The 24,969-nt window shown below is 51.6% G+C and overlaps 4 protein-coding genes across 11 annotated transcripts in view; all 4 read left to right on the top strand.

Annotated features, from left to right (window-relative positions):
- The window catches only part of UBTD1 (ubiquitin domain containing 1), a 48,634-nt gene extending 45,122 nt beyond the window's left edge, over positions 1–3,512 (top strand). For all 3 annotated transcript variants that reach the window (XM_032491167.1, XM_032491166.1, XM_006185095.3), the window contains 2 exons: positions 775–1,002; positions 2,406–3,512. In XM_032491167.1, coding sequence (XP_032347058.1) covers positions 828–1,002; positions 2,406–2,791 — 561 coding nt within the window. In that variant the 5' untranslated portion in view covers positions 775–827 and the 3' untranslated portion in view covers positions 2,792–3,512. The remainder of the gene's footprint in view (positions 1–774; positions 1,003–2,405) is intronic.
- Positions 3,513–4,956: 1,444 nt separating this feature from the next.
- On the top strand, positions 4,957–14,903 carry ANKRD2 (ankyrin repeat domain 2). Its single transcript, XM_014559617.2, has 9 exons — positions 4,957–5,162; positions 8,709–8,810; positions 10,167–10,325; positions 10,437–10,544; positions 12,045–12,143; positions 12,522–12,620; positions 13,480–13,578; positions 13,677–13,775; positions 14,605–14,903. The coding sequence occupies exons 1-9, from the start codon at positions 5,088–5,090 to the stop codon at positions 14,752–14,754; spliced, it is 990 nt and encodes a 329-aa protein (XP_014415103.2). The 5' UTR covers positions 4,957–5,087; the 3' UTR covers positions 14,755–14,903.
- A 410-nt stretch (positions 14,904–15,313) lies between these two features.
- The window catches only part of HOGA1 (4-hydroxy-2-oxoglutarate aldolase 1), a 24,481-nt gene continuing 14,825 nt past the window's right edge, over positions 15,314–24,969 (top strand). For 3 of the 6 annotated variants that reach the window (XM_014559623.2, XM_014559620.2, XM_014559622.2), the window contains exon 1: positions 15,316–15,883. In XM_014559623.2, the coding sequence (XP_014415109.1) occupies positions 15,673–15,883 (211 nt within the window). In that variant the 5' untranslated portion in view covers positions 15,316–15,672. Of the gene's footprint in view, positions 15,884–24,969 lie in introns of all 6 variants that reach the window. The other 3 variants (XM_006185092.2, XM_014559619.2, XM_014559618.2) reach the window with 2 other exon arrangements.
- C11H10orf62 (chromosome 11 C10orf62 homolog) lies at positions 15,896–22,018 on the top strand. The gene has a single exon (XM_032491164.1). The coding sequence runs from the start codon at positions 19,370–19,372 to the stop codon at positions 20,135–20,137; it is 768 nt and encodes a 255-aa protein (XP_032347055.1). The 5' UTR covers positions 15,896–19,369; the 3' UTR covers positions 20,138–22,018.

The raw sequence follows: 24,969 nt of genomic DNA, 5'->3' as shown, positions 1-24,969 counted from the left end.
TTAATAACAAGACATTAAAAATGTTTATAATTTTTAGTGATGGGAATATAAATTGATAGTAATGTAAGTACAAAAATTGTATATTGGCATGAAAACATTTCAAATCCCTTTTATAACAAGGAATATTTTTAAAATAAATTTAATAGTATTTTCCAACTTTATTGAGAAAAATGGGGGAAAGAAGGCTGGAAGGAAGTATGTCTGTGTCAGCAGTGGTTGGTTACTTCTGAATGGTGGAATTCTTGAGTAAGCATTACCCAGTGGCAGCACAGTACAGACAGTGGTCAGAGTGTGGCCTTCCAAGTCAGAAAGCCTGGCATTAAATTGGTACCTGTGTGGTGTTAGACAAATGACAAGCTGGTTGGGTCTTAGTTTCCCCATCTGTTGGGTTGTTTTGGGAATCTGAAGTGCCTCGCCTGTGATCTAGCACAAGCTGGCTCCCTAAACAGTGGCAGTTATTATTCTGACACAACTGCATTCCAGATTTTTAACATACTGAGCACGTCTTACTTTATAACCAAAGAAAGAGTAAAATTAAGATTTAAACAGCAGCAGCAGCAACAACAAAGGCAGTATACGCTTTGCTGACAAAAGCGGTTTATGGCCCCAGTTTGGGTGTGTGGGTTTCCAGACTCTTCCTGACTCCAGGGAAGAGCCTGGAGACCTGAATGCTCAGGAGCTCCTGCAGTGGAGGGCCAGGGAGGTGGGGCTGGGAGAGGGCCAACAGCAGCCCTGGCTTCCAGATGCCAAGCCTCTCCCTTCTGCCCTGCTCAGGACGCAATGAGCCCCTGAAGAAGGAGCGGCTGAAGTGGAAGAGCGACTACCCGATGACGGATGGGCAGCTGCGGAGCAAGCGGGATGAGTTCTGGGACACGGCACCCGCCTTTGAGGGCCGCAAGGAGATCTGGGACGCCCTCAAGGCTGCTGCCTACGCGGCCGAGGCCAACGACCACGAGCTGGCTCAGGCCATCCTAGATGGAGCCAGCATCACCCTGCCTCATGGTGAGCAGGCAGAGAGCAGGGGGCTTGGCCCACTGGAATGAGGGGGCTATCAGCACCATTCAGGGTAGAGGAGAGCCAGTGGCCAGCCCCACGTCAGGAATAGCAAGCCAAGCTGGTGGATGGCAGGTGTGGCTAGTAACTTGTCCGTTCAAGCAACCCTTATGAGCATGGATCAGGAGTGGGACCCCAAGAAAAACAAGCCACAGTCCCTGCTTGCCTAATGATGAGGGTATGAGAAGATATCATCAAACCTGACAGGAGCAAGCTAAAGATTGCTCGGGGCCCTTTGGAATCCCAGCACATCTTGGGTACCAACCTTCTGTTGAGTATTATGTGCTGGGCACTGAGCTAGAAGCTTCTACTGCATTATCTCATTTAAGTTCATAACAGCCTCTGGGGCCATATAAAGCAGAGGGTAACAATGTAAACTCTACAGAGTCAGAGACTTGGGTTTTAACTGTCCCTTTCCTAACTGTGTGACCTTGAGCTGTGCAAATTTGAAGCCTCAGCAACTTAAGGAGGGATACCTACCTCATAGGATGGCTGGTAGGATTCAGCAGGGTACATGTAACATTGTTTAGTCCAGTCCCAGCACTTAGCAGTTGCTCAAGATACAGTAAGTATGTTATTAATGCAATGCATTGTACAAGAAGAAGATTGAGGCCCACTGGGTACAAGCCATGGAGAGCAGAGCTTGTGCTATTTCATTCATCCTTACAACCCCAGCACCCAGCACATATGCTCAAGAAGGAGTTAGTGAATGAACAAATGAAAAGTTAAGTAATTTGCTAGGGTTGAAGGAGCCAATACCTGGTGGATCCAGAATGCCAGCCCAGGTCTTCCTGACTCAGCCTTGAGCTCCCTCCAGCTGTCCCAAGATCAAGATGGCAGCTGATCTGGTTTTTGGTGAGAGCTCTCTTCCTGGCTTCCACCTGCTCATTGTGTCCTCACATCGTGGAGGAAGAGAGAGAGTTCTCTGGTGTCTCTTATTCTTCTTTTTAAATTGAAGTACGATCAGTTTACAATGTTGTGTCAGTTTCTGGTATACAGCATAATATTTCAATCATACGTATACATACATTTATTCCTCTTCATATTCATTTTCATTATAGGTTACTATAAGATATTGAATATAGTCCCCTGTGCTGTACAGTAGAAACATCTATTTTATATATAGTAGTTAGTTGATGTCTCTTCTTATAAGGACACTAATCCTACCAGATCAGGGCCCCACCCATATGACCTTATATAACCTTAATTATTCCCATATAGGCCCCTATCTCCAAATACAGTGACATTGGGGAATTAGGGCTTCAATACATGAATTAGAGGGGTATGTACACACAATTTAATCTGTACCAGTGGGTCCTGAAGCAGACTTGACTGCCCTGCCTTTCCCACAGGCACCCTCTGTGAATGCTATGATGAGCTGGGCAATCGCTACCAGCTGCCCATCTACTGCCTGTCACCACCCGTGAACCTGCTGCTGGAGCACACGGAGGAGGAGAGCCTGGAGCCCCCTGAGCCCACTCCCAGTGTACGCCGAGAGTTCCCGCTAAAGGTGCGCCTCTCCACGGGCAAGGACGTGAGGCTCAGCGCCAGCCTGCCCGATACGGTGGGGCAGCTCAAGAGGCAGCTGCACACCCAGGAGGGCATCGAGCCATCCTGGCAGCGATGGTTCTTCTCCGGAAAGCTGCTCACAGACCGCACGCGGCTCCAGGAAACCAAGATCCAGAAAGATTTTGTCATCCAGGTCATCATCAACCAGCCCCCGCCACCCCAGGACTGAGGAGCCCATGGACCCCTGGGCAGAGAGGCCAAGGAGGGCGTCTGCAGGGCTGAGAGGACTCCCAGCTGGAGCACTAGGCCCCCCAACCCTGCCGCTGCCTTCAAGAGCTGTTCTTTTCTTTGGGAGTGCCTCCCCGTGTACGGCTGCTGGGCGAGCCCTGAGGGGACCTTGCTTCCCAGGGACACTATGGGCCACCAGTGCCCAGCACACAGGAAGCAGTGTGCTGCCACACGCAGGCCTTGCCAACCTTATCAGAGAAAAGGCAAACCAGGGCCCTCCACCCTGCCTCTCTCCCGCGGCAGGTTCGAGCCATGAGGGCCAACCTGGAGGCTCCTGGAGCCCAGATCTGTCATCTGGTGCTGGCGGCTGTACTCACTCCGGTTTTCTGCTCAGGGTCTGAAGCAGCTGCTGTCTCCCTCCCCTGCCCCTACCCATGACTCTGTCCTGGGCACAGTGCCAGTCCCCTGGAGGGGAGGGGACCACATGGGAGCCCCAGGGGCGGGGAGCCTGAGGCCGGCCTCTGCCTCTCCCAGCCCCCAGCACAATTGGCAGAAATGAGCCGGTGGCCGGATGGCTGGGCTGTTGTGGCAGGGGTCTGCGTAGGGCCATCTCCTGGCTGTAACCCTTGCGGTGGGGGGTCTGCAGCCTGGTCATGGCCCCACAGCAGGTCCCTGTGTACAGACATATCTGCATATTTATCAATAAAGCCTTTTGCTCCTTCCTCCTCTCTTGTCTGGCTTTGACTTTTGGGTTCTGCAGTTCTGTGGAGCCCCAATTCTAGTGTGGGAGCAGGTGGGTGCACAGCCTCCCCAGCTGCTCCAGGCACCACAGAGAATATGATAGAATGAGCCTGGAACTGCTAGTGTTGGGGCCTGTGTTCTTGTGGGTCCACAGGAAAAGCCACTTAACCTCTGAACCCACTTGGCTTGTCTTTAAAGTGATGGTGCTGCCTGCCCTGCCTCCTCCCTCAGTTGCTGGCAGGGTTAAATGGGATAACAGATGTGACCATGCTTTGAAAGCATGTCTCAGGAAGGTGGCCTTAGTTACCTGCTGGTCTGCCCCTGCAGCACCGGGTTGCTGGCTTCTGGCTCACTGAGCCAGGCCCGAAGGACTGAAGTGTGTGCAGAGATGCTGCAGCCTTGGTGTCTGACGAAGTTAGATTATGAGCCTGTGTCGGCTTGCCAGCAAGGGACCCAGAGGGAAGGAGCCAGGTCCCGTGCTTCCCCGGGGAAAATGCACATGTAAGCGGAAAAGGGGGATCTTAGATAAGGTCATTTAGCTAATGGCGGACTATGTGAGCGTCAGGGAACCACAGAGCTGTGGCGTCTGGTTCAGTGGCAGATTAAACCCAGGTCATGGTGACCCAGGACTTGCTCCCACAGTTCCAGGTGTGGAACTGAGCCATACAAGTCTGCTTTTTCTCCAGCTGGGAGTGTTTTTCTTTCTCAGTGAGCATGACCACTGGTCAGGGTGGCCTGACGGGGAAACCAAGGAGGAAAGGGTGATCAGTCAGAGCTGGTGTCCCCATCAGCTGGGCTTGGCACTGCATTCTGGCCCTACCAGTGGCTTCCTGAGGTTCCTCTTGAAGCCACACCCTGTAAATCCCACAGAGGCCCCCTGAGACAGACAGATGGGTGAGGTTTGTCAGGGATCAATGGACTCGCAGCCAAACGCAGTGATGCTTCACTAGGGGGGAGCTGTGGGATCCCAGAGAGGCAAAGGCCTGCATGAGCCGCAGGCAGAGGGAGACAGCTGCCTCACCCCGGTATACCGCCTGGCACTCTGGTCCGGAAGAGGCAGTCTGCCCCTCCCCAGAGCAAGCGGGGCCTGTTCACAGGACAGCTTGTGGGTGCAGGCCTATCTTGGGTGCCCACATTTGGCCTTTAGGTCCCCTCACTGGTACTGGCTGGGCATGGTTTCCCAGCGTCCAGCAGGTGGCACTGCCGCAGGACTAACAGCAGCCAGTGGGTCCTTTGTGCAGCCCAGCTGCCCTGGCCGAGGCCCAGCTGGGCCTAAGCACTCAGGGCACACAGGCTGGGCAGGCTGCTTCCTGTAGTCCCTGCTCTCGGGGCCCTGGGCCCACCGTCTCCAATAGACCAGGGGTTGGGGGGCAACTATCCCTGCCTCCCCCTGCTCCCTGGGGCTGCCTGGGGTGAAGGTGACAGGTGGGGGAGGCAGGTGGAGAATTGGGCCGGTGAGCTCATGGCAAAGGCGCCCAGCAGGGCGGGGGTGGGTGCCCTGGCATATAAAGCCCCCAGGGCCCCAGGGCCCACGGAGGCGGGCTGCGGACAGCACCATGGCGGGCTCCGAGGCGGTGCAGAGGGCCACGGCGCTCATCGAGGAGCGGCTGGCGCAGGAGGAGGAAAATGAGGTAGGGCCAGGGCGTGGGGGTTCAAGGGCGTTCTGAGGAGCTCCAGCTCTGTGGTCAAGGAAAGGAAGAATCTGGCTGCAGTACCTGTGGCGGGAAGGAGGACAGGTGCCCACAAGGGCCCAGCTGGCTTTATTCCAGCCCCAGGTACTGACAGTGGGAGGCGGAGGCTTCACCCTCAAGATCTAAGAGACAGTGGAGTGAGTGAGCCAAGCTGGCTCCCTGAGACCCTGTCCACCCCCCTGGGCCTTGAGAAGATGGGCTGAGTTGCACAGAGCAGGACAGTTGGGATGCTGCCTTGGAGTGTGGGGCTCTGAGATTCCCCCAGCTGCTGAGCAGGAAGCTGGGACAGGAGAAATTCCAGAGTTTTGTCCCTGAAGAAGGATAAAGACTGGGAACAGAGCAAGGAAGGAATGCTGGGAAAGGAAGCATGGGTTTTCCGGAACGACTGGCCACCCCTGGGGAGGCCTGGGATCATGGGGCTCCAGGCTGTCATTCTTTCTCTGTGGAGGGAGGAGAGTGGGAGCAGGTCCTACTCTTCATTTAATTGAAATGAATACCTGACCTAGAGTCTACTCTGCCGAATGCCTGATACTGGGAGGAATGAAAGGCTCAGTAAGGTCAGCCCTTGCCTCCTGTTTACCAACCTTGCATTCATCTTAGCCAACATTTGTCAGGTGCACGATCAACTAAGAAACAAGGCAGAGTGAAAAAAATAATGTATAGCTCAAGTGGTAGAGCACATGTTTAGCATGCATGAGGTTCTGTGTTCAATCTCCGGTACCTCCTCTAAAAATAAATATATGAATAAACCTAATTACCTTTGCCCTCAAAAAAAAAAAAAGAAAAGAAAAGAAAAGAAACAAGGCAGAGTGGAGAAAGTGTGAAATAGAGGGGAAACTCAGAAGTGAAGGAGCCCAAAGGGTGGGTGAGTCATGCCGACCGTGGGCCCTCGAGGACTTCTCTGTGGACAGGAGGGCATTTGAGCCGGGCCTTCGAGGATGGCAAGTGGAGATCAGAAAGGGGAGGGTATTCCATACTAAGGAAATGACAGGCGCCAGAGTTGGGGTGAGTGGAGGCATGACTGTTAGGAGAAAGTCTGGCAGTGAGAGAGAGGGCCATGTGAAAGGTATTTATTCTCTGGGTAGTAGGGAGCCACAACCTGTTGTTGAGTGAGGCACAGTGGTGCTATTTGACCCGTTTTAGGAAGGCAGCTCTGACAGTCCTAAGGTCTTGCAGGGGGAAAGACTGGCCCTAACAGGAATGGGAGGGAGGCAATAAAGCAGTTTAGAGGTAGACTCCATTCAAAAAAGAGTGACTGAATGGGGGCGAGGAAGGGGGAAGGATCAGGAGTCCAGTGGAAGAAGAGATGAGGACTAGGGAGGGGTGGGCAGGTTTGCCGGGGAAGATCTTGCACTGAGCCTGCTGAGTCCTGGCTGGGGCATCCCTGGCTCTCCAGGAATGCCACTTCTCACTCCCCCAAGGGCATGGGCACCAGTGCCAGGCAGGTGAGTCATGCTGCCTTGCCATGTCTGGAGTGCTGCCACTGGACACAGAGACCTTCAGCAAGGGAACACGAAACAGTCCTCATCCATTCATTCGTCCAACAAATATAGCAGCAGGGCTGTCAGGACCCTGGGTGCCCAGAGAGCCAGGATTGCCACCAGTGCCGCCTACGTGCCGGGCACTGTGCTATACACCATACAGGCATTCTCTCATCTCATCTATGCAACCATCTATGGAGTAAGGTTGCTTTTCTTTCTTTTTTTTAATTTTATTGAGTTATAGTCAGTGTACAATGTTGTGTCAATTTCTGGTGTAGAGCACAATTTTTCAGTCATACATGAATATACATATATTCATTTTCACACTCTTTTTCACAGTGAGCCACCACAAGATCTTGTATATATTTCCCTGTGCTATACAGTATAAACTTATTTATTCTACATATACCTGTCAATATCTACAAATTTCAAACTCCCAGTCTGTCCCTTTGGAGTAAGGTTTTGTTGTGTTGTGTTTCACCGACAAATGCCCAATTCAGTAAGCATTTATTGAGCACCTCCTGTATGCCAGCCCACAAAGACAAATCTGAAGCGAGGGGCTATGGAGTCTGTGTAAGGCATGAGCAGGCATTAGCGTCCTCAGTTATTCCCTCCAAGACCTGCCCCAGCAGCGTTCTCAGAAGAGAGCTTCTATCCAGCCTGCACCACCTTCTTGGGGTGAGTGGAGAAGGAGGGCCTTGGAGACCAGCCCAGGGGCTGGGGTCCTGTTATAGGAGTCTTACTGGGTTAGGTCATCACTGAGGACTCGGAGGTGGGCAGAGATGCTGAGCTCACCTGCCATGATCCATGGATTTATTCACTCATTTATTCTCCAAACATTTGCTGAACACCTACTTTGTGCTAGCCCCTGTTGCGGGCGCTGGAGATTCCAAGATGATTAAGACCAAATTCACCCCCTGGATGCTTCAGGAACCCAGCCAGGGTCCCACATGCAGTAGGAACTGAAGCCCTAGGTCATCCCTTGTCCCTGAAGGAAGATGCAGTGTTTCAGGCGAGGCCAGCCCTGGGGAGACCTCAAACCGTGTAAGCCTGACATAGAAGGGAGATGCCAGTGGACAACAGAACATTTGACATAAAGACCTGGGAAATTAGACCTCAAATCACCCTTGAGGAGTATAACACTGGAGCCCACTGGAGAGTATGAAAGGCAGCTGAGAGCTCTGTACGGGAGGCCGTTCCTCCTCAGCTGCTCTCTGGATTCAGCACCCTCCAGTCTGCGCGAACCTTCCTGGCAACCAGGACTTCAGAGGTAGGGGCACAAGCACGTCACAATGAGTGGTTTCCTTTAGAAGAGAGGAGGTGGCCATGAGCAAATAGTCCAGGCAAGTCGGAGCTGCAAATGGGGAGACTTGGATGGAGTTCCCCTGCATTATCACAACGAGAATAAGGTTAGCACTTAGAGTTCCCCTCAAGCTGAGAGCTGGGGAGCTACAGTTCCATCCCTCGTGTTCCCCAAGAGCAGCAGTGTCCGTGCTGTAGGATGTCATGGACCAGTAAAATCTGAGGGAAAGTAGTTGGTAACTGAGTTGCCAAAGTTTTGTATTGTCAAGTAAGCCCATTAAAAAAAAATTATCATCTCTTATCACAAGTATTTCATCAAAGTGAATTTTAAATGCCAAAAAAAAAAACCCCCAAAAAACAAAAAACCACCCTTCAGTGCTTGATAAAAGTGAATCTATTTAATTTCAGGAAAACTCACTCCAGTAGCGTTTAATTCTGTTTTGCTGGGGACCCTAGGCAGTCAGCAAGCAGGTGTTTGAACTGGGGTTGGGGCTGAGGCTGAGGTGGAAAGCCTGGCTCTGGCCTGGGGCCCTCCTGGACCAGTCAGGAGTGAGGCTGATAAGGGCTGTGAGGTCCCACAGGAGGACGTCCTTGGGGGATGTCCTTGAATTAGTTGGTGGTGAGGCCGGGAGGTGGGGAGGATCTCTGCCTCCCCATGCGCTGCAGGCAGGTCCTGGAACACGTCCTCTCCTTGGCTCGCCAGAAACTCCGCGGAGCCACCCATCAGAAGTTGCCCATGGACATGCTGGTGTTGGAGGATGAGAAGAACCACGGAGCCCAGAGTCCGGCCTTACAAAAGGTTAAGGTAAGTGCTGAGAGAACCCAATATCTGTGCTCAAGGGACAGGCCAGGCAGTTATGGCCTTGCTCCTCCAAGTGTGACCCCCAAACCAGCAGCTCAGCACCCCCTGGAAGATGTTAGCAATGCAAGATCTTGGCCCCACCCCAGACCTGTGATGGGGAGCAGAATGTGCCATGCCCAAATATACTGCTTTGGCATGTTGATTATCTAAAACTAAAGTTACTTGAGAAACAGCCAGTGCAAGAGGGATACCCTGACCCTCCTTTGTTCCCCTGAAAGCCGGAAATAAATCTCTCATGTAAAGACACCCTTTAGGAGGGTGAAAGCCTTCCTTATCGCCAGATACAGGGAATTGTAGGGCCAAGAAGGCTGTGTAAACAGTCTTGTTACTTCTTCATTAATTAGCTACCTCAAGCCCAAACCCTTTTGTCTTGTCAATTCTTCACAAATGTATTGTTTCCGTATCTAGAAGATATAAAAGCTACCTGCTTTGGTTACTTCTTTGAGTCTCATATTTTTATGGACTCCCATACATATGAAATTAAATTTGTTTTTCTCTTGTTAATCTGCCTTACATCAATTTAATTATTAGACCAGCCAAAGAACCTAGAAGGGAAGGGGGAAAGTTTTCCTCCTGTATATGTGCTGAGTCAAAATCTGCACCTGTACATGATCCCAGGGGACTCATTTTGGAAGCTCCAGTGATGGGGCAGTTACACAGTAGGGCATGATGCAGGTGTTAATGGGCTGGAGGAGGCTATGTGTGCTGACAGAAGAGATCTCTGTGCTAAGAGGAAAGCAGAGTTCGCAGACCACTATGTGAATGATGACCCCATAGGACACACATCTGATCATGTCTGGAGCTGTGGTAGAAATTACCTCTGGGAGATAAGGGCTTTCTTTTCTGAGCTTTTATGCTTATATATTACTTTTATTTTTTATTTTTAATATTAATCATGTATTACTTTTATGACCCCACCCACTCAGCCACCAACCCACACACACACACCCCAACACACACACACACACACACACACACGGAACTGCATGGAGAGCTGAGGATTCAGACCCTGTTCTGGAGGCTTGGGTTAATTTCCTCATCAACTACCCGCCCTAGGTGGAGCCTTGAAGCTGGGTGGCTTCCAGGCAGCTCCCGCAAGCCTCCCTTGCCCCCTGATCAGAGGCATCTGTGTCTCCATCTCTTCTACTTCACCTAGTCCTAGGTGGCTGAGCTAGACCTGGATTCTTTCTCCCTTGAGAGGGTCTCCCTCTTAACCTCCACCTCCAGCTTAGCTCAGAGGTCCCCGAGCCCGACACACTGTGCCCCAAGTGTGGGGGCTGATGGGCTATCCCCACGCAGGGCCAAGAGCGTGTGCGGAAGACCTCCCTAGACCTGCGGAGGGAGATCATCGATGTGGGCGGGATCCAGAACCTCATCCAGCTGCGGAAAAAACGCAAGCAGAAGAAACGGGAAGCCCTGGCCGCCTCCCAGGAGCCGCCTCCCGAGCCAGAGGAGATCGTAAGGGTCCTGGGGAGGACACCTGTGTGGGCAGGGAGCCTCAGATTGGGGGATGGCTCAGATCATGGCAGGGCGCCCCCCCAACCCCGTGACTGGATTCATGCCCTCCAGACTGGCCCTGTGGATGCAGAGACATTCCTGAAAGCGGCTGTGGAGGGGAAAATGAAGGTCATTGTGAAGTTCCTGGCCGACGGGGGTTCCCCTGACACCTGCGATCAGGTGATGTTCCCACTGGGCCCTGCATCTGTGCCGGCTTCCCTTTCAGAGCTCCCACCCCAGCCATGCCCACTTGTGGGTCTGTCTGAGAACAGGCATGGGTGGCCTTTGGGAGGGAACCCCTCAGAATTGGGATGCCCCCTTAGCCCCACAGGAATTTTTCTAAATCCTTTCCAACTTGAACCACCTCCAGAATAAATATTACCTGGACTTTTAGGGAAGAAAGAGGAATGGAATCAAATACAAAGAGTCCAAGACCAGGAGATTTGGGCTCGAATCCCACGTCTACCACTCCCTAGTTATGTGACCTGCGGCTAGGACTGTTATCTCTCCAGGCCTCAGTTTGTAAAGCTGCCTCCTTCCCTCAGAGCAGGTTATGGGGACCAAACAGAACACTAATGCCTCAATAAGTATGTATTGAATGAATGAAAAAACCATGAAGCACATGCTAGGATATAATATTCTTGTGTCACATTGTATATCATCACACTTTAAAAACTATTTTTATTTTATTATGAAAAGATAAACTATATAACATGAAATATGGCATTTTAACCACTTTAAGTGTACAATTCAGTGGCATTCATTACATTTACAATGTTGTGCAACCATCCGCATGATTTTCAGTATTTCCATCACATCATGCTTCTTTCTTTTTTTTCCTGAAACTGCCACTTTCACATTTTGTTGGGTGCTCTCTGGAGATCATATCCTGAGATTGAGCAAAATTAATGGTCACCGTCTTCTGCCTGCATTATTGTAGGTTTAGACTACATGTTCTTTCTCTCCACTATTTAGATACCAGGTTTTTGGTCTATCTAAGCACCTCCCACCTCTGAGCACTGTGCTAGGTGCTGGGAGCACAAAAACAAAAAGGGTTGACAGTAGCTGGGAGACAGGCATAACCAGATCATTAGAATATGGAAAGATATGCCCTCTGGCCTGAGTGTTTCAAGGGACCAAAGCAGAAATCCAACTGCATTGGGAAAAAAGGAAGTTCATTCCCTTCTCTAATCAGTGATCAGGGTGCATCCAGCCATCCTGGTCCTGGGCTAGGCACTCAGGGGAAATAGTCAGGTAAGGCTCAGCCTGCCCTTGAACACGCTGTCACAGTGGAGGGTTGTCTGGGCTCTGGAGACCACTCTGGGCCAGAGGTTTCAAGAAGACAATGACACTTGAGCTGCATCTTGATGGAGTAGCAGGAATTCATCAAGCACTCACAGGAAGTACGGCCAAAATGGGCATTTGGGCACAGGCAACAGCTTGTGCAAAGGCCTGGCTTGATGTGCTTGGGGAGCAGTGAGAAGGTCTGAGTCCCCAGCACAGAGGAGGCTCCAAGGCTGGTCTGGATAGAGCATGAAGGAGCTGGCAGAACATGGAAAATATGGGGACTCAGCCCAGGGGTCAGCATCAAGCTGGTATAAGGCCTGGAATCAGCTTGGGTGGGTGATGGGCTCAGGCCTGGAGCCAGAGATGAGGCCCTGACAGTCTCTCTGGGGACAGTTCCACCGGACAGCACTGCACCGAGCTTCCCTGGAGGGCCACATGGAGATCCTGGAGAAGCTTCTGGAGAATGGGGCCACTGTGGACTTCCAGGATCGGGTGAGTAAGAGGGCAGGTATTGGGTGGGAGGCGGGAGGTGGGTTGGGTCCAGCACTAATAGACTCCTTATCCCTGCAGACCTCCAACCTGGGACAGAAACAGGCTGCCTTGAGGGCCAGGCCCCACCTCTAGTGGGTTGTATGAGCTTGGGCAGCTCCTGTCTCCTCTTGGAGCCTCCTCTGTAAATGTGGCTTAGACTAGATGGGCCCTGAGGGTTCTTCTGATCCACCCCATCCATTGCCCAGTCACTGGAGCGGCCCTGTCCCTTCCCTGGACCCCTCCCCCCGGATATTTTCCTGCCCTCTTGGCTGGGGTCTTTTCCCCCGGGGCACTTTCTTCCCTGAAGCTCTGAAATCAGGCCCTAGCCTTCCCTTCTAGCTGGACTGCACAGCCATGCATTGGGCCTGCCGTGGGGGCCACTTGGAGGTGGTGAAACTCCTGCAAAGCCGAGGAGCAGACACCAACATGAGGGATAAGGTGAGGCAATAATGCTCACAGATGGTGGGGTAGCAAGGTGTGGGAGAAGCAGAGGGCAGAAAAGCCAAGAAGGCAGAAGGGTAGTGAGCTAGTCTGGCTTCTGGCGTGGCTGCAGAGCCCAGGGATGGCTCCCTGCCATCAACTGTGGACCCTTGGAGGCCACCATCCAGGAATGGGAGCAGGAAGATCAGAGGAGGAGGAGGGAGGAGAAGAGATCCAGTATCTTGAAGGCTTTGGGACCACTCAAAAGATGAGAGGTTTGTTCAGCCACGCAGTCCTTCATCATCCTTCTGTCTATCTGCCTCTCCATCCACTCACCCATCTGTTCATCCATTTATTTATTTATCTGCTCACTTATTTATTTATCCACCATTTTTTATTAACTCAATCTTTTGTATATAACCTTGAGCAAGTGACAGCTTCCAAGCCTCTGTTGCTCATCTATAAAATGTCTTGCAGAGTCCTTCTATAGATTAGATGGGGAAAGTATGTAACTTAATTACTTATTGAACATAAGGTTGATGTTTTGTAAGCTTTTGCCATGCCTATCAGATAGTCATCTCTCAATAAATGGCATCTATTATAAATATTTAAAAAGGGCAGAGGAGTGAGCAGTTGCTCACATCTGGATGAGAGGGGAACCATACATAGAAGGCTTCCCAGAGGAGGTGGCATACAATGCCTGAGTTAGATCGTCAGGTATGATAAGGGGAAGTTATAGCATTTCCTGCCCCTCCAGAACGCAGACCATGACACTAGGATTTGGGGGAAGGATTAGGGGATTTAAGACAGCCGCCTTCCCAGAGGCACCGTAGTCCAGGTTCCTTCAGCCATCAGTACCTGCTTCCTCCCCACCCAGCTGCTGAGCACCCCCCTGCACGTGGCAGTCCGGACGGGACACGTGGAGATCGTGGAACACTTTCTATCCCTGGGTCTGGACATCAATGCCAAAGACAGAGTGAGTGTCTGGGTTCTCTCCTGCCCAGCCCCACCATAGGGGTGTGGGCAGCCTGAAGGCTCCCACATGGGCCATGCTGAGTGTCACCCTGGCTCTAGGAAGGGGACAGTGCCCTGCACGATGCCGTGAGGCTCAACCGCTACAAAATCATCAAACTGCTGCTCCTGCATGGGGCTGACATGATGTCCAAGAACCTGGTAAGTTCATTCCTCCCCTGATTCAGTAAACAGTGTGCACTACTTTCCTAAGCCCTGTGCTGGGCACTCAAAGGAAACACAGAGATAAATGAGACTCAACCAGCCTGCCCTTGGAGCACTCTCACAGTAGAGGTTTTCTCTGGGCCGCTGGGGATTTGGGGCCCATCCATCTTCCCAACTTTCTCTATGCTTACCAACATCCAGAGAATCTAAGTGCCAAAAAATAGCCAGTAAGAGGGTCAGTAAGAGGACTTCTCAAAGGCCCCAAAATAGTCCACAGGGGGTCCTTATGTCCAGGCACAGGGAGGCCAAAATCGTGGAGGGACAGAGCTGGAAGGAAGCTAAGCACTTGGCCAGCACGATCGTTCCTAGCACCCCATGTTGGTTCCTATGGCCCTCCATTCTCTTAGGATCCTGTCTCCTAGGATCCAGGCCAAGCTCTTCTTTGGGGCCCAGGCAATCACAAAAGGGAGGAGAATTGGGTAAGGGAGGACTCTGACTCAGGAAAGGCTGAGGGGATAATGGGAAGGTCAAGAAGATATGGGGAAGGCGTAAATGAGGGCTTCTCAGCCACAGCGTTATGCACGTTTTGGACTGGATAATTCTTTGTTGTGGGGGGACTGTCCTGCGCATTATAGGATGTCTGAGCAGCATACTTGGCCTCTACTCAAGATGCCAGTGTACACCTCCCCTACCCCTACCCTGGCGGTTGTAATAACCAAAAATGTCTCCAGACATTGCCAGTTGCTCCCGGTCAGAAACCACTAGAGAAGGGCAACTTCCAGTACAGACTTCTGAACAGTGACCAGATCTCCTCTGGTTCCCCCAGGCAGGAAAGACCCCCACGGACCTGGTGCAGCTGTGGCAAGCTGACACCCGGCACGCTCTGGAGCACCCCGAGCCAGGGTCGGAGCAGAATGGGCTGGAGGGGTCTGCTGAGAGTGGACGGGAGACCCCCCAGCCTGAACCAGCCCAGTAAACACCTGTCCCAGCCCACCAGGCACCTGACCTGTCCCCTGCGTACAGCCAGGGGGTCATAAGAATGGCCCCCAGAGCTGAGGACTACACCATTCCTCTGCGTACGTCCTGGGAGCACCCACAAGTTACCACAATAAAAAAGTCCTTTTTGCTATGTGTGATATCTGTTTGTATTTGTATCTGAAATAGTTAGATGGGAGCAGTATGGGCTTAGGCAAGAGGGGAACTTGGAGCCCTTTGACCCCTGAACCAGCCCTGCTGCTTTTCCCACCCAGGGCTCTCCTCGCCTCTTCTCTGCCGCCCCTCTTCACGAGCCCCAGCGTGGGTCAGCTTCGCAGGGCTCTCGTTCTGGGGCCCCCTCCTAGCGACAGCTATCCAGTGGGGCTGTGCGTGGCCAGCACAGGCCTGTCACGTGGCAACCTTGGCAGGAGGAACTTGGCAGGGGAGTGGGGCAGTTGGGCCGGCTGATCACAGGCAGAGTCTCACCCAGCCTGCAGCCCCTCCCACAGGGCAGGGCCGGCGCAGCCAATCAGCTCCGGCTCTGCCAACTTCCTAACTGCCAAGCGGAAGCCAGCTGGGCTCCTGGCTTTGGGGCTGGGAATCGTGGGAAGACGGCCCAGGCCCCACTGGAGACATTCTTTAGTGGCAGGACCCTAAGAACCAGCTCTCTATATGGCCAGAGGGACATGGGTTGTGGCATTTCTCCAGCTGCTCCCTGGGGGAGGGGGGACCTCCTTGGGGACTCTAGGCCCAGCCTCTGACCCTGGGAACACCCAGCCCAGGCCGGCCCCAGGGCCAACAAGTCAGGGGGCAGCAAATTTTTAACTAGGCACATTGATTATTAACAGGGTTAGGAAGGAGTCCAAACTCAGCATCCCTTGGGGGCAGAGACCAGCTGGGCCTCAAGCCTCCTGAGGAGATGCTGGGCCCCAGAGTCTGGTCCTCTGTGAGGCAGGGGCTGAGCAGGGGCTTGTTTAGGACTGTAGGGGCCTGGGCCTCGGGGGAGGGGAAGAAAGTGGACATCGCAGGCATCTATCCCCCTGTGACCACCCCCTTCACTGCCACCGCAGAGGTAGACTATGAGAAACTGGAGGAGAATCTGCACAAACTGGGCACCTTTCCCTTTCGAGGTAAGTGGGTTCTATCCGCTGTGGGAGTCTGGGAGATGTGAATGACTCTGGTCTCCTCAGCCAGATACCAGAGGAGGGTACAAAGGCTCCATTGAGCTGCTCTGGGATAGCCAGGTACTGTGGAGTGGTCTTATTATGGGAGAGGAACAGGAGACAGGTGGGAAGTTAACTGCTGGCCTGGGATCTTGGACTGAATCTCTCCTGCTTCCGTTTTCCCAGCTGTAAACTGCTAAAATTTGTCTTAACCCAGCATTACTGTGGTGGTCAAACTAGATAATGGATGAAAGCCTTTGTCAACCAGGTATTCTGCACAGATGTGAGGGTAGCTGTGGTGTCACGTGGCAGCCCAGTCAGTGGGCTCATCTCCCTCAAAGCCTTGTTCACACACTCTCTTCTGGGCAAAGCCTCCCTTGGTCAAACTGATTCCTGTTCTGGACCCTCTGACCCATTTCCCCTTTACACATGGGCCTGCCCTCTCTGAGGTCAGGGACTAGATCATATTTGGGAGACCAACCTACAGCACAGCCACAGGCACAATAAATGAAGGTGAGAGAAGGGGCAGATTCCACTCATCCTGTCCTGCCCACCTGCATCCATCCCCTACCCTGACAGTTCCCCGAGTGCTCTCAAAAGGACTGGGGCTCCAAGTGATGCTGTCACTTGCCAAGGTCACTCAGCTAATAAATGGCTGAGGTAGGATTTGAACTCACGTCTGAGTGTGTAGCCCTGCTCGGTTTCTCTCCACCACACTGGCTGCTAGGTCACTAGACAAGATCATTCCTACAAATAGGGTCTGGTGGGCACCACCGTGGGAATGGAGTGGTTCCAACTGAGGTGGTGCAGTGGAGCAGTGAAGAACATGGACTCCTGATTCAAATCACAGCTCTGTCACTGACTTAGCTATGAGATAATCTCTCTAAACCTCAGTTACCCCATTGTGGGAGTAATAATAGCCACATCATAGGATGATTGGGAGGAAAATCTGAGAGAAGGAAGTGCAAGTGTGCTATAAATTTTGAAGAGTGATATAAATCAGAAGGTATGGGACTCCAATGACAATGATTATTGTATGACAGTATGATTGTCATTGTGGGCAGAGCTGCTCTGTGACAGCACCCGCTGGCCTGAGACCCCATTCGATTCTCAGTGCTGAGATGATGTGACCCTTCCCTAGGGGACAGTGTATGTCCTGTGGATGTCCACACTGAGCAGTGACACAAACCCTAAGCACATTTCTGCTGGGGCTCAGCTCACTGGAGCTTGAAGGTTTGGGCTGATGCCTGGTTCTCTTGAAGCAAAGTGAGAAGCTCCTTGAATCTCCAAAAGGAGAGAAGACTGTTCACCTCCCTGGTTCAAGGACACCCTAGTGCAGGGGGTGAGGACACTGGGCTTTACATCTGGTGTCTGCCCCTACCCCAGGCTCCTCTCTGGATCCTTCCTTCCCTCCCACCACCCACTCCTGCAGTGGGGACAGGGGTACCTGGGAGCACAGGCTGCGGTGGCTTCAGTAGGTCAGCCACTGGTCCGTCTCCCATACGACCTGTGAAGGCGCCGGCCCCCACCTCATATCTTACCCACACATACACAGTGGGCAGGGGTGCCATGGGGAAGAGCCCAGAGTCCAGAGTTAGAAGACCTGGGTAAGAGTCCTGGTTCTGCCAGTTACAGTGAACTTGGAAAAAAATCACTGAACCTCTCTAATCCGGTTTCCTCATTTCAGAATGGGAACTGGGCCAAAGCATTCATCACAGTCCTCCCAAGGAGCTCAAACCTGAGGCCCTGACACTGAGAACATCGAGCCATAGGGCCCCGTCACGGCTCCCAGGATGCAGCCAGAGTGCCCGGGAAGGGAGCAGTGAGCCACTTTAGCTTTAGAATCTGAGTCTCTCCCGCCCGATCCTCACCCCTTTTTGCAGCCCAACGCTCAGGGGCAGGGGAGGAAACATATCATGTCGCCAGGCCCTCCTGCAATTATTTAAAGGTCCTTCAAAGAGGAGGCTGAAACCTGCCCTTGATGAATCAGTGAATAGTTAAGAGATTCTTCTGGAAGGTATTGCCTGAAACCAGGTAGCTCTTTTTCTTTTTTATTTGTTTTTTTTAGCATAGTTAATTTATACTAATTATTTGAATAAAGAGTATTCTTTTAAACTAAAACTTATAACCAGAGACCAGAGGGAGGGGTTTTTGTAGAAGGGCCATTTGGCCCTGAACTCACACCCACAAACAACCTCAAAGATGAACTTTGAATTGTTATTTCCAAATGAGGTTAATGGATGACCCCAGAGCTACTCCAGCAGGACCAGGGAGATGATATTTCCCATAAAGCTTTAAGCTTCTGTCTTACTTCCTTATTACATAGAATAGACCGTGGTTTCTTCCGATAAGATATAATATTTTTGTGTATTTTAAAGCCATTACTTTGTTAAATAAAATATTTTGTTTAAAATATCACAATTTTTATAACCCTATATTGGGATAAAAGATGTGTTATATGCCTCTGGGAGTGGCCCAGGCCTGTTTCTACCCAAAGAGGCCCTGGCTGTAACTTGGATTGAGGGTCAGACTCTCAGTTGTCTGTACCTACAGAGCTCCTGGCCAGCTGGCCCACCAGCTCACAACCTGAACTATGCCCATTTACAGGGGAGACAGGGCAGAGGACACAAATTCTGGGTTCACAGGTGCATCACTAAGGCAAGGGTAACAGCCCCGATCCTGGAATGGCCCCAGGGACCTGGGACTGGGTGAAGTCTCCTCTCCTGTGTATTTTGCCTTCTCAGTCCACTGCTTGCGTCCCCCAGTTGCGACTTCATGTTATTCCAGAATGAGCTCCTTCCTGGACCCCTTTGACTTCTGGACCCTGCTCTATAATGGGGCGGAGAGCTGCAAGTGGGGATGGAATGTGCTAGGCTGGCAGCCAGGGGAGGCCCTGCATGGAGGGAGACACTAGCCTCAGGTGGCTAGGGATGGATGCCAACCCAGCCAGTGGGGTCCTTCAGCCTCTGCCCACTGTGGGCCACCAGGAGGGACGGAGAGACACCAAAGACTGGAAGCTAAGGTGGCCTGAGTTTCAGAATAGGTCACAAGCAGAATGCAGAATTGGGGAAGCTGCCCTTCTACTGACCTTGGGGACAGCTGTCACGGTGGGAGACAGGTCCCAGGCCTCAGGCCAGGCTTGTCAGGCTAGACATAAGGGATGCTGTGGCCTCTCCCCACCCCACCCCCCAACCACCTTCCTCACAATGGGGTTCATTGCTGAGGTGGGAGGGGCATCCTAGGGAGGGTGCAGCAGGGGGCCTGCCTGCCAGACACCCTTGGGGAGCCTGTCCTTTCAAGCATGAACCATACCATCTGGGATCCCCTACTCCCAGTGTGCTCTTAGCTCTGCCTGCCCGGTGTGGGGTCCTGGAGACCTTCTTGGAGTTCATCCAGCAACCATCATGCAGGGTGGTGCTGGGGACTGCCCTCGTACTCGGAGGTGGAGGCCTCATGTTGTGGATGCAGAGGAAGAAGAGAAGGAAGACAGCTCCTGAGTCTGCAGAAGATGAGCAGGAGCCAGCAGAATGCCACAAGGTGAAAAACGAGAACTGGATCAAATCGCACTTTAGCCGTCTCTCCGAAGAGAAGCTGGCCGCCGGCAGCAACACCACAACAGCCGGCAGCCTCACAGGCAGCAACACGGCCACGTCCAGCAACACGGCTACGGCAAGCAGCAGTGCCGCCACTCCCCAGCCTGTCAGTGGCAATGGAGAGGCCAACACCACGATTCGCGTGGAGACCTTCGCCACCAGGCAAGGAGAAGAGGGCACAGCTCTTCACCGGGAGTCCTTCACCAGCAAGCAGAGGATGTCTGGAACCTCAGTGATCAAAGAGACCCACAAGGAGTCTGGAAAATCCTCGTCCACCGATGAGGCCACGTGGGCCGCTGTGGCTGCCTGTACCAAGGAGATTGACACCAAGGGGCAGCAGCTGGCTAACTCCATGTTGCAGCGGGCCACGGCTTGCCAGAACTCAGGCCACCTGGAGTCCAAGGACATCAACCAGGAGGAGCTGAAGGCCCTCGAGGAGGTGGAGATAAAGTTGAAAGGGAATTTCCTCAACCAGCGGGAAACCACCGTAGCTGGCTCCAACCACACACACACCTTCCATGGCCATTGTCACCATGGCCACCAGGGCTATCCAAGCCACCCGAGCCATCAGTGCCACAGCCTGCCCACCCGCAGCCATCAGACCTATCACCCCTTTAAAGCCACCTAACCATGGATGGAGATGCCCCTTCCCCCAGCAGGGCTGGCACACAATCTCCGGCTTGTTTTCTCTCTGGTGGGGCAACCTATGTGGCCCAGAGTAAGATGCTGCCACCCAAATCCCTTCTTCCTCAGGCCCCTCCGACTCTGAGTGGAGTCTACCACTGATGGCCGCTGATGGAGAAAGAGCTGGGAGGAACTGAAACAGCTGAGACAGACTCACAGGCCCCTGAAGACCCAATGAGAGAAGACAGACAAGGCAGATCCCAGGAGCCGCTGAGAGCACCATGTTGATGCCAAATGCCTGGAAATGAGCCAATAAAGCCTTGCATTCCCTCACTCTGAGTCTGGGGGCTCTGTAGCCAGCCCCAGGTCTGGGCAGGCCTGTGGGGAGAGGGTTCCTCCTCCCACAGTCCTCTCCGTGAGGGCTGATTCGAGACTCGGTTAATTGGCTGCCCAGGTCTCCAGCCCTGGACATGGGCTGTCTCCAGCGGGCTCAGTCCTTACAGACTTGCTATTGCCAGGGAGGGAAGAAGCAGCCGGGGGTTGGGAGGAGCAGGGAGAGATCGGCTTTCAGAAGCAAGGAAGTGAGCAGGGGTGGGATGTAGGCCCACTGTCCTCTTGGTGCCACCCCCCATCCTGTGTACTGCTTCTCAGATAGTGTGGACACATATCACGGCTCTCTCTCACTGCCCCGCCTGCTTCCTTAGGCCCACTGGGATCTGTGCTAGTGCCTCCCCACCACCTACCTTCCGAGCTAATGTGTGCAATACCCTCTCTTCTGGTTTATGTTACCGTTGCTGTTGCTAGGGCTGGGGCTGGGGCTGCAGTACTACTAAATAGTAGCATTAGTACTGCCCCCTGCTTTTTTTTTTTTTTTTTTTTTTTTGAGTTTTTAGTATATGCCATGCTCTGTGTTGTGTTACAGCACAGCCCCGTGTGGAAGGTATTACGCTATCTCAATTTTGCAGATGAAACTCAGAGATGAAATTTGCCTGAGATGAAATAGTAAGTGATATTGCTGGGATCAGAGCCCCATTCCCCTAAGCCCTGCCCTGTGCTGCCCCCCAGGCCTATGCCCAGCATCCCCAGATGGGTCTACCTCTCTCATACTTATCCCTGTCCTCTTCCCACATGTCCTGACACTCTCTGCGCCCTCCTGCAAGCCTGGGACTCTCCCTGCCTCCTCTTCTGGGGTCCCAAGAAGCCACTTCTGGAGCAAGAGGTGGCCCCCAGTTAGGCAGTCAAAGGGGGGCAGCTGGATCCCCTCTGAAACTTGAGAGAAGTCAGTTATATGGTGCTGTCTAAACCCCAGTGTCTCCTTTACATAGAAATTTCCTACCTATTATGGATTTACCAGTGGTTTCCAAACTGTGGGCCTCAAACTCCAGGAAGAAGGTGCCCAGAATCATTGTAAAGGATGGGGGGAGGGTATAGCTCAAGTGGTAGATCACATGCTTAGCATGTATGATGTCCTGGGTTCAATCCCCAATACTCCATTTAAAAATAATAACATTAATTAAATAAATAAACCTAATTACCTCTCCCCCCTAAAAAATTAAAAATTAAGAATCATTGTAAAGGATGGATAAATCTATAAATATCCTAAATGTTGTCAATTGATTTTATGGAGCATAGTTTGGAGCATTTGAATATTTATGACATTACTAGTAAGTGACTTTATCTAAATGCTGATCCATATATGTGTGTATATTTAAAGTGCTTCATAATAAAAATCTTATTTGGAAAAAAAAGGGATCAATTATACTGGAAAATGTTGGAAGCTGTCATATTAGACAAAAAGCAAGAGCAGTGAGGTTTGGCTTCTGAAATTAAGATTTAAAACGCGTAAAATGCTTGCATTTATCTGGAAAACCTTGAATCCCTTATTAAAAACATATGACATAAAATTTCACATTATGACTTTGGAATCTTTTAAAAAGTTTCAAACTGGCAAGATTCAAATAAAGTCTGTAGTTAGTATTGTGCCAATGTTAATTTTCTGGTTCTGATCATTGTGCTATAGTTAGGTAAGATGCTGAGAAATGGATATATGGAAATCCCCTGTAGCATTTTTGCAACTTTCCTGTAAATTTAAAAGTATTTCAAAATTTAAAGTCAAAAATGTTTTCAGACGATTTAGTTATCAGTGCATGTCAAAGTTTTATTACAACTATGTGTATGAAAAGAGCTTCTAAACAGCCAACTCAGGTATACACACTTCGTAAGGATATCTTTATAAGAGAAAGGCTAAATCATTGTTAGACTAGTTACAAAGAAGAGTTAACAGCCAGTAGACTTTTGTCTGAGAGTCCACTGGGAGGGTGGCTGGTTTCCCAGGCTTAATTTCATTAAAGCTCATTAGGAAATGGTTGAAGCATTTCATCAAGAATGCTCACTTCTTCCTAGTGGGAGTTTATGAATTACATCATACAAGAAAGTTCCCAAAATTTTGACAACAAATTGTCAACACACACCTCAACAGGCAGTGTGCTAGGTGTCACGGAGGCTAAAATGAGGGGGACACCATCCCCAACCTTGAAGCTTCTAGACAATGTATGACAAGTGGTGGAACAAAACACGGTGGAGCGCAGGGGGAGGGGCCTGAGGAGAGGCTTTGCAGCATTTGATGGGCTGCAACTAGGGAGGTGTTGTGGGCAGAGGGAATAGCAGGAGGAAAGGGGTAGAGGCAGGAAGGTGGCAGTGTGTCTAGGGGACCTTGACAGTCTGGCTGAAGGGGAACATTTAGAGATAGGCAAAAGGGAAGAGGAAAAGCCCCAAAACTGACTCCAAAGCCTTGAGCCAAGGAGGACTTAGGAGACCGTCCAGCCTAATTTCCTCATTTCATAACAGAAGTCATTTTGAGAAATTATGCCTAGTCCTATAGGTGGCAACTAGGGACACTGAAGGGTTCTGAGGAACTCTGTGCATTTTTGAGTAGGCAGCAGGGAAGGACAAGGAACAGGTAATGGAATTTCAGAAGAGAGGTGTCCAATGAAGGCTTAATCCCAGGAAGACTTCTCAGAGGAGGTGGCAATGATGATGGGCCAAGGGGCATAACAGTGACTGGAGATGCTCCTTACGTAAAAGAGACTGTGATTCCTTTTGGCCACAGTAAGTCATCCTGTTGCTTGTGCATCCCCTGCCCAAACACCTGCCCCCACTACCAGGCCACTCTGGCTCCCCAGAGCAGCCAGAATCACCATGGGGGCAAAGGAGAGAAACTTCCAAAATGAGCCTCTTTCTTCTTACAGCTGGAGGGGACCTGAGAGGTTCTTGAGTGCAGCCTGCCCTCCCACACCAGCCATCCTCCCCCTCCTCAAATCGAAAGCTGCCACCCTCCTTATTTAAGGCTTGAGCACTTCCTCCAGACTCCATAATGACTGCAGAGAACACTTACTGAGTTCCAGGCTCTAGTCTAAGCACTTTACAAATAGTATCTCATTTAAACTTCACAACAAGTCTTTAAGAAGGGCACTAATATCACCCCCATTTTTCAGTTGAGGAAGCTGAGGTTTGGTTAAACCACTTGCCCAAGAGCTCATAGCTGGTGAGGGGCCACCCTGGGAGTTAAACCCGAGCTCCTCTGACTTCAAAGTCCATGCCTCCCATCTCCCTGCTGCCCCACCAGTCACTTTCCTCACTCCAGACCCATCCCATATTTGGCCTTTTCCTCTCCTCCAGCCCCATCTCTACACCAGGGGCGGCACATTGGGCCTGAAATGGGACATCTAGTCAAGGAGAAGGAGGGCGCTCTTGGCAGTATGAGTTCACAGACTTCAAAGTGCTTTCTTTCTCCTGCCTTTTCTCATTTCAGCCTTAAAGGCAGCTCTATAAGGTGGGATTGAAGTGATTTTATTGTCATCCCATAGAAAAGGAAATGGGTTCTTAGAGATGCAATGTGACTTGCCCAATAGCCAGAGGGGACTTGAGTCCAGCACTTGCCTGACTCTGTCACATTCCTCTTCCCCAGCCTGGCATTTCTTCCTTCTTGGGAGTCAGGCCTGGGTAGATGATCCCTTAAATGAAATGAGAAAAGGCCACTAGATGTCTTGAGCACAGGTCCCTGATTCACCCCCAGAGCCCAAACCCAGCTGTCCCGCTGTTTAGGCCAAGTCCACCCTTGGGGACTGGAGGCTTCTGGAACTGACCACCAGAATGAAAGGGGACTTGGGAGTGAGTGGCTGTGGCTGGGACAGGTCTGAAGCAAGAACCCGCCCCACCCTGCTTCGAGGAGGCTGGCAGGCAGTGGGGCAGAGGGCAGTAGCAAAAGCTTGACCTCTAAATCCTTAGCCAAAGGATGCTGGTCCGGTCGTGGCTGGACTGGAACCCTCTCTGGGGCTGGCAACTCTGCGAATGGGGTGACCCACTGGGAAAACACTGGTGCCTTATGTAGCGAGACAGGAGGCTGCTACCATGGGCTCCTAGCCTGACGAGGAGGACTTGACCCTGAGGAGGCAATCCAACAGAAGCCAAAAGCTATTTGCCTCAAGATGTTTCCAGCAATGTTACCAAGGCAAAAAAACTGGGGGAGGGGCGATGCCAGGTATCCATTGAGCTCTTCTGACAACCCACTCAGTGGCCTCTAACGATGTAGTGACCAGCATGGATAGAGGGTTGTGGTATAAAGTTGATTCTCCATCACACTGTGTCCCCTTGAGGATGACTCACAGGAACAATCTCTCTTGGTCCTAGTGCCAGGAAACTCTGTGTTTCTCCAGGGCAGCTGCCTTGCTTTGTCTTGATTTCTACATATCTGTCAGATGATCACATTTCCCTTTTAGCTTTGACTATCAGGAAGCTCCAAGTCAAATTTCTGGCCCATCTGTCACAACTGTATGG

This window comes from Camelus ferus, chromosome 11 (assembly GCF_009834535.1).
Source record: "Camelus ferus isolate YT-003-E chromosome 11, BCGSAC_Cfer_1.0, whole genome shotgun sequence".
In the NCBI taxonomy this organism is placed as follows: domain Eukaryota; kingdom Metazoa; phylum Chordata; class Mammalia; order Artiodactyla; family Camelidae; genus Camelus; species Camelus ferus.
The sequence above is the reverse complement of the archived record's forward strand: the minus strand, read 5'-3'. Positions and strand labels throughout refer to the sequence as shown.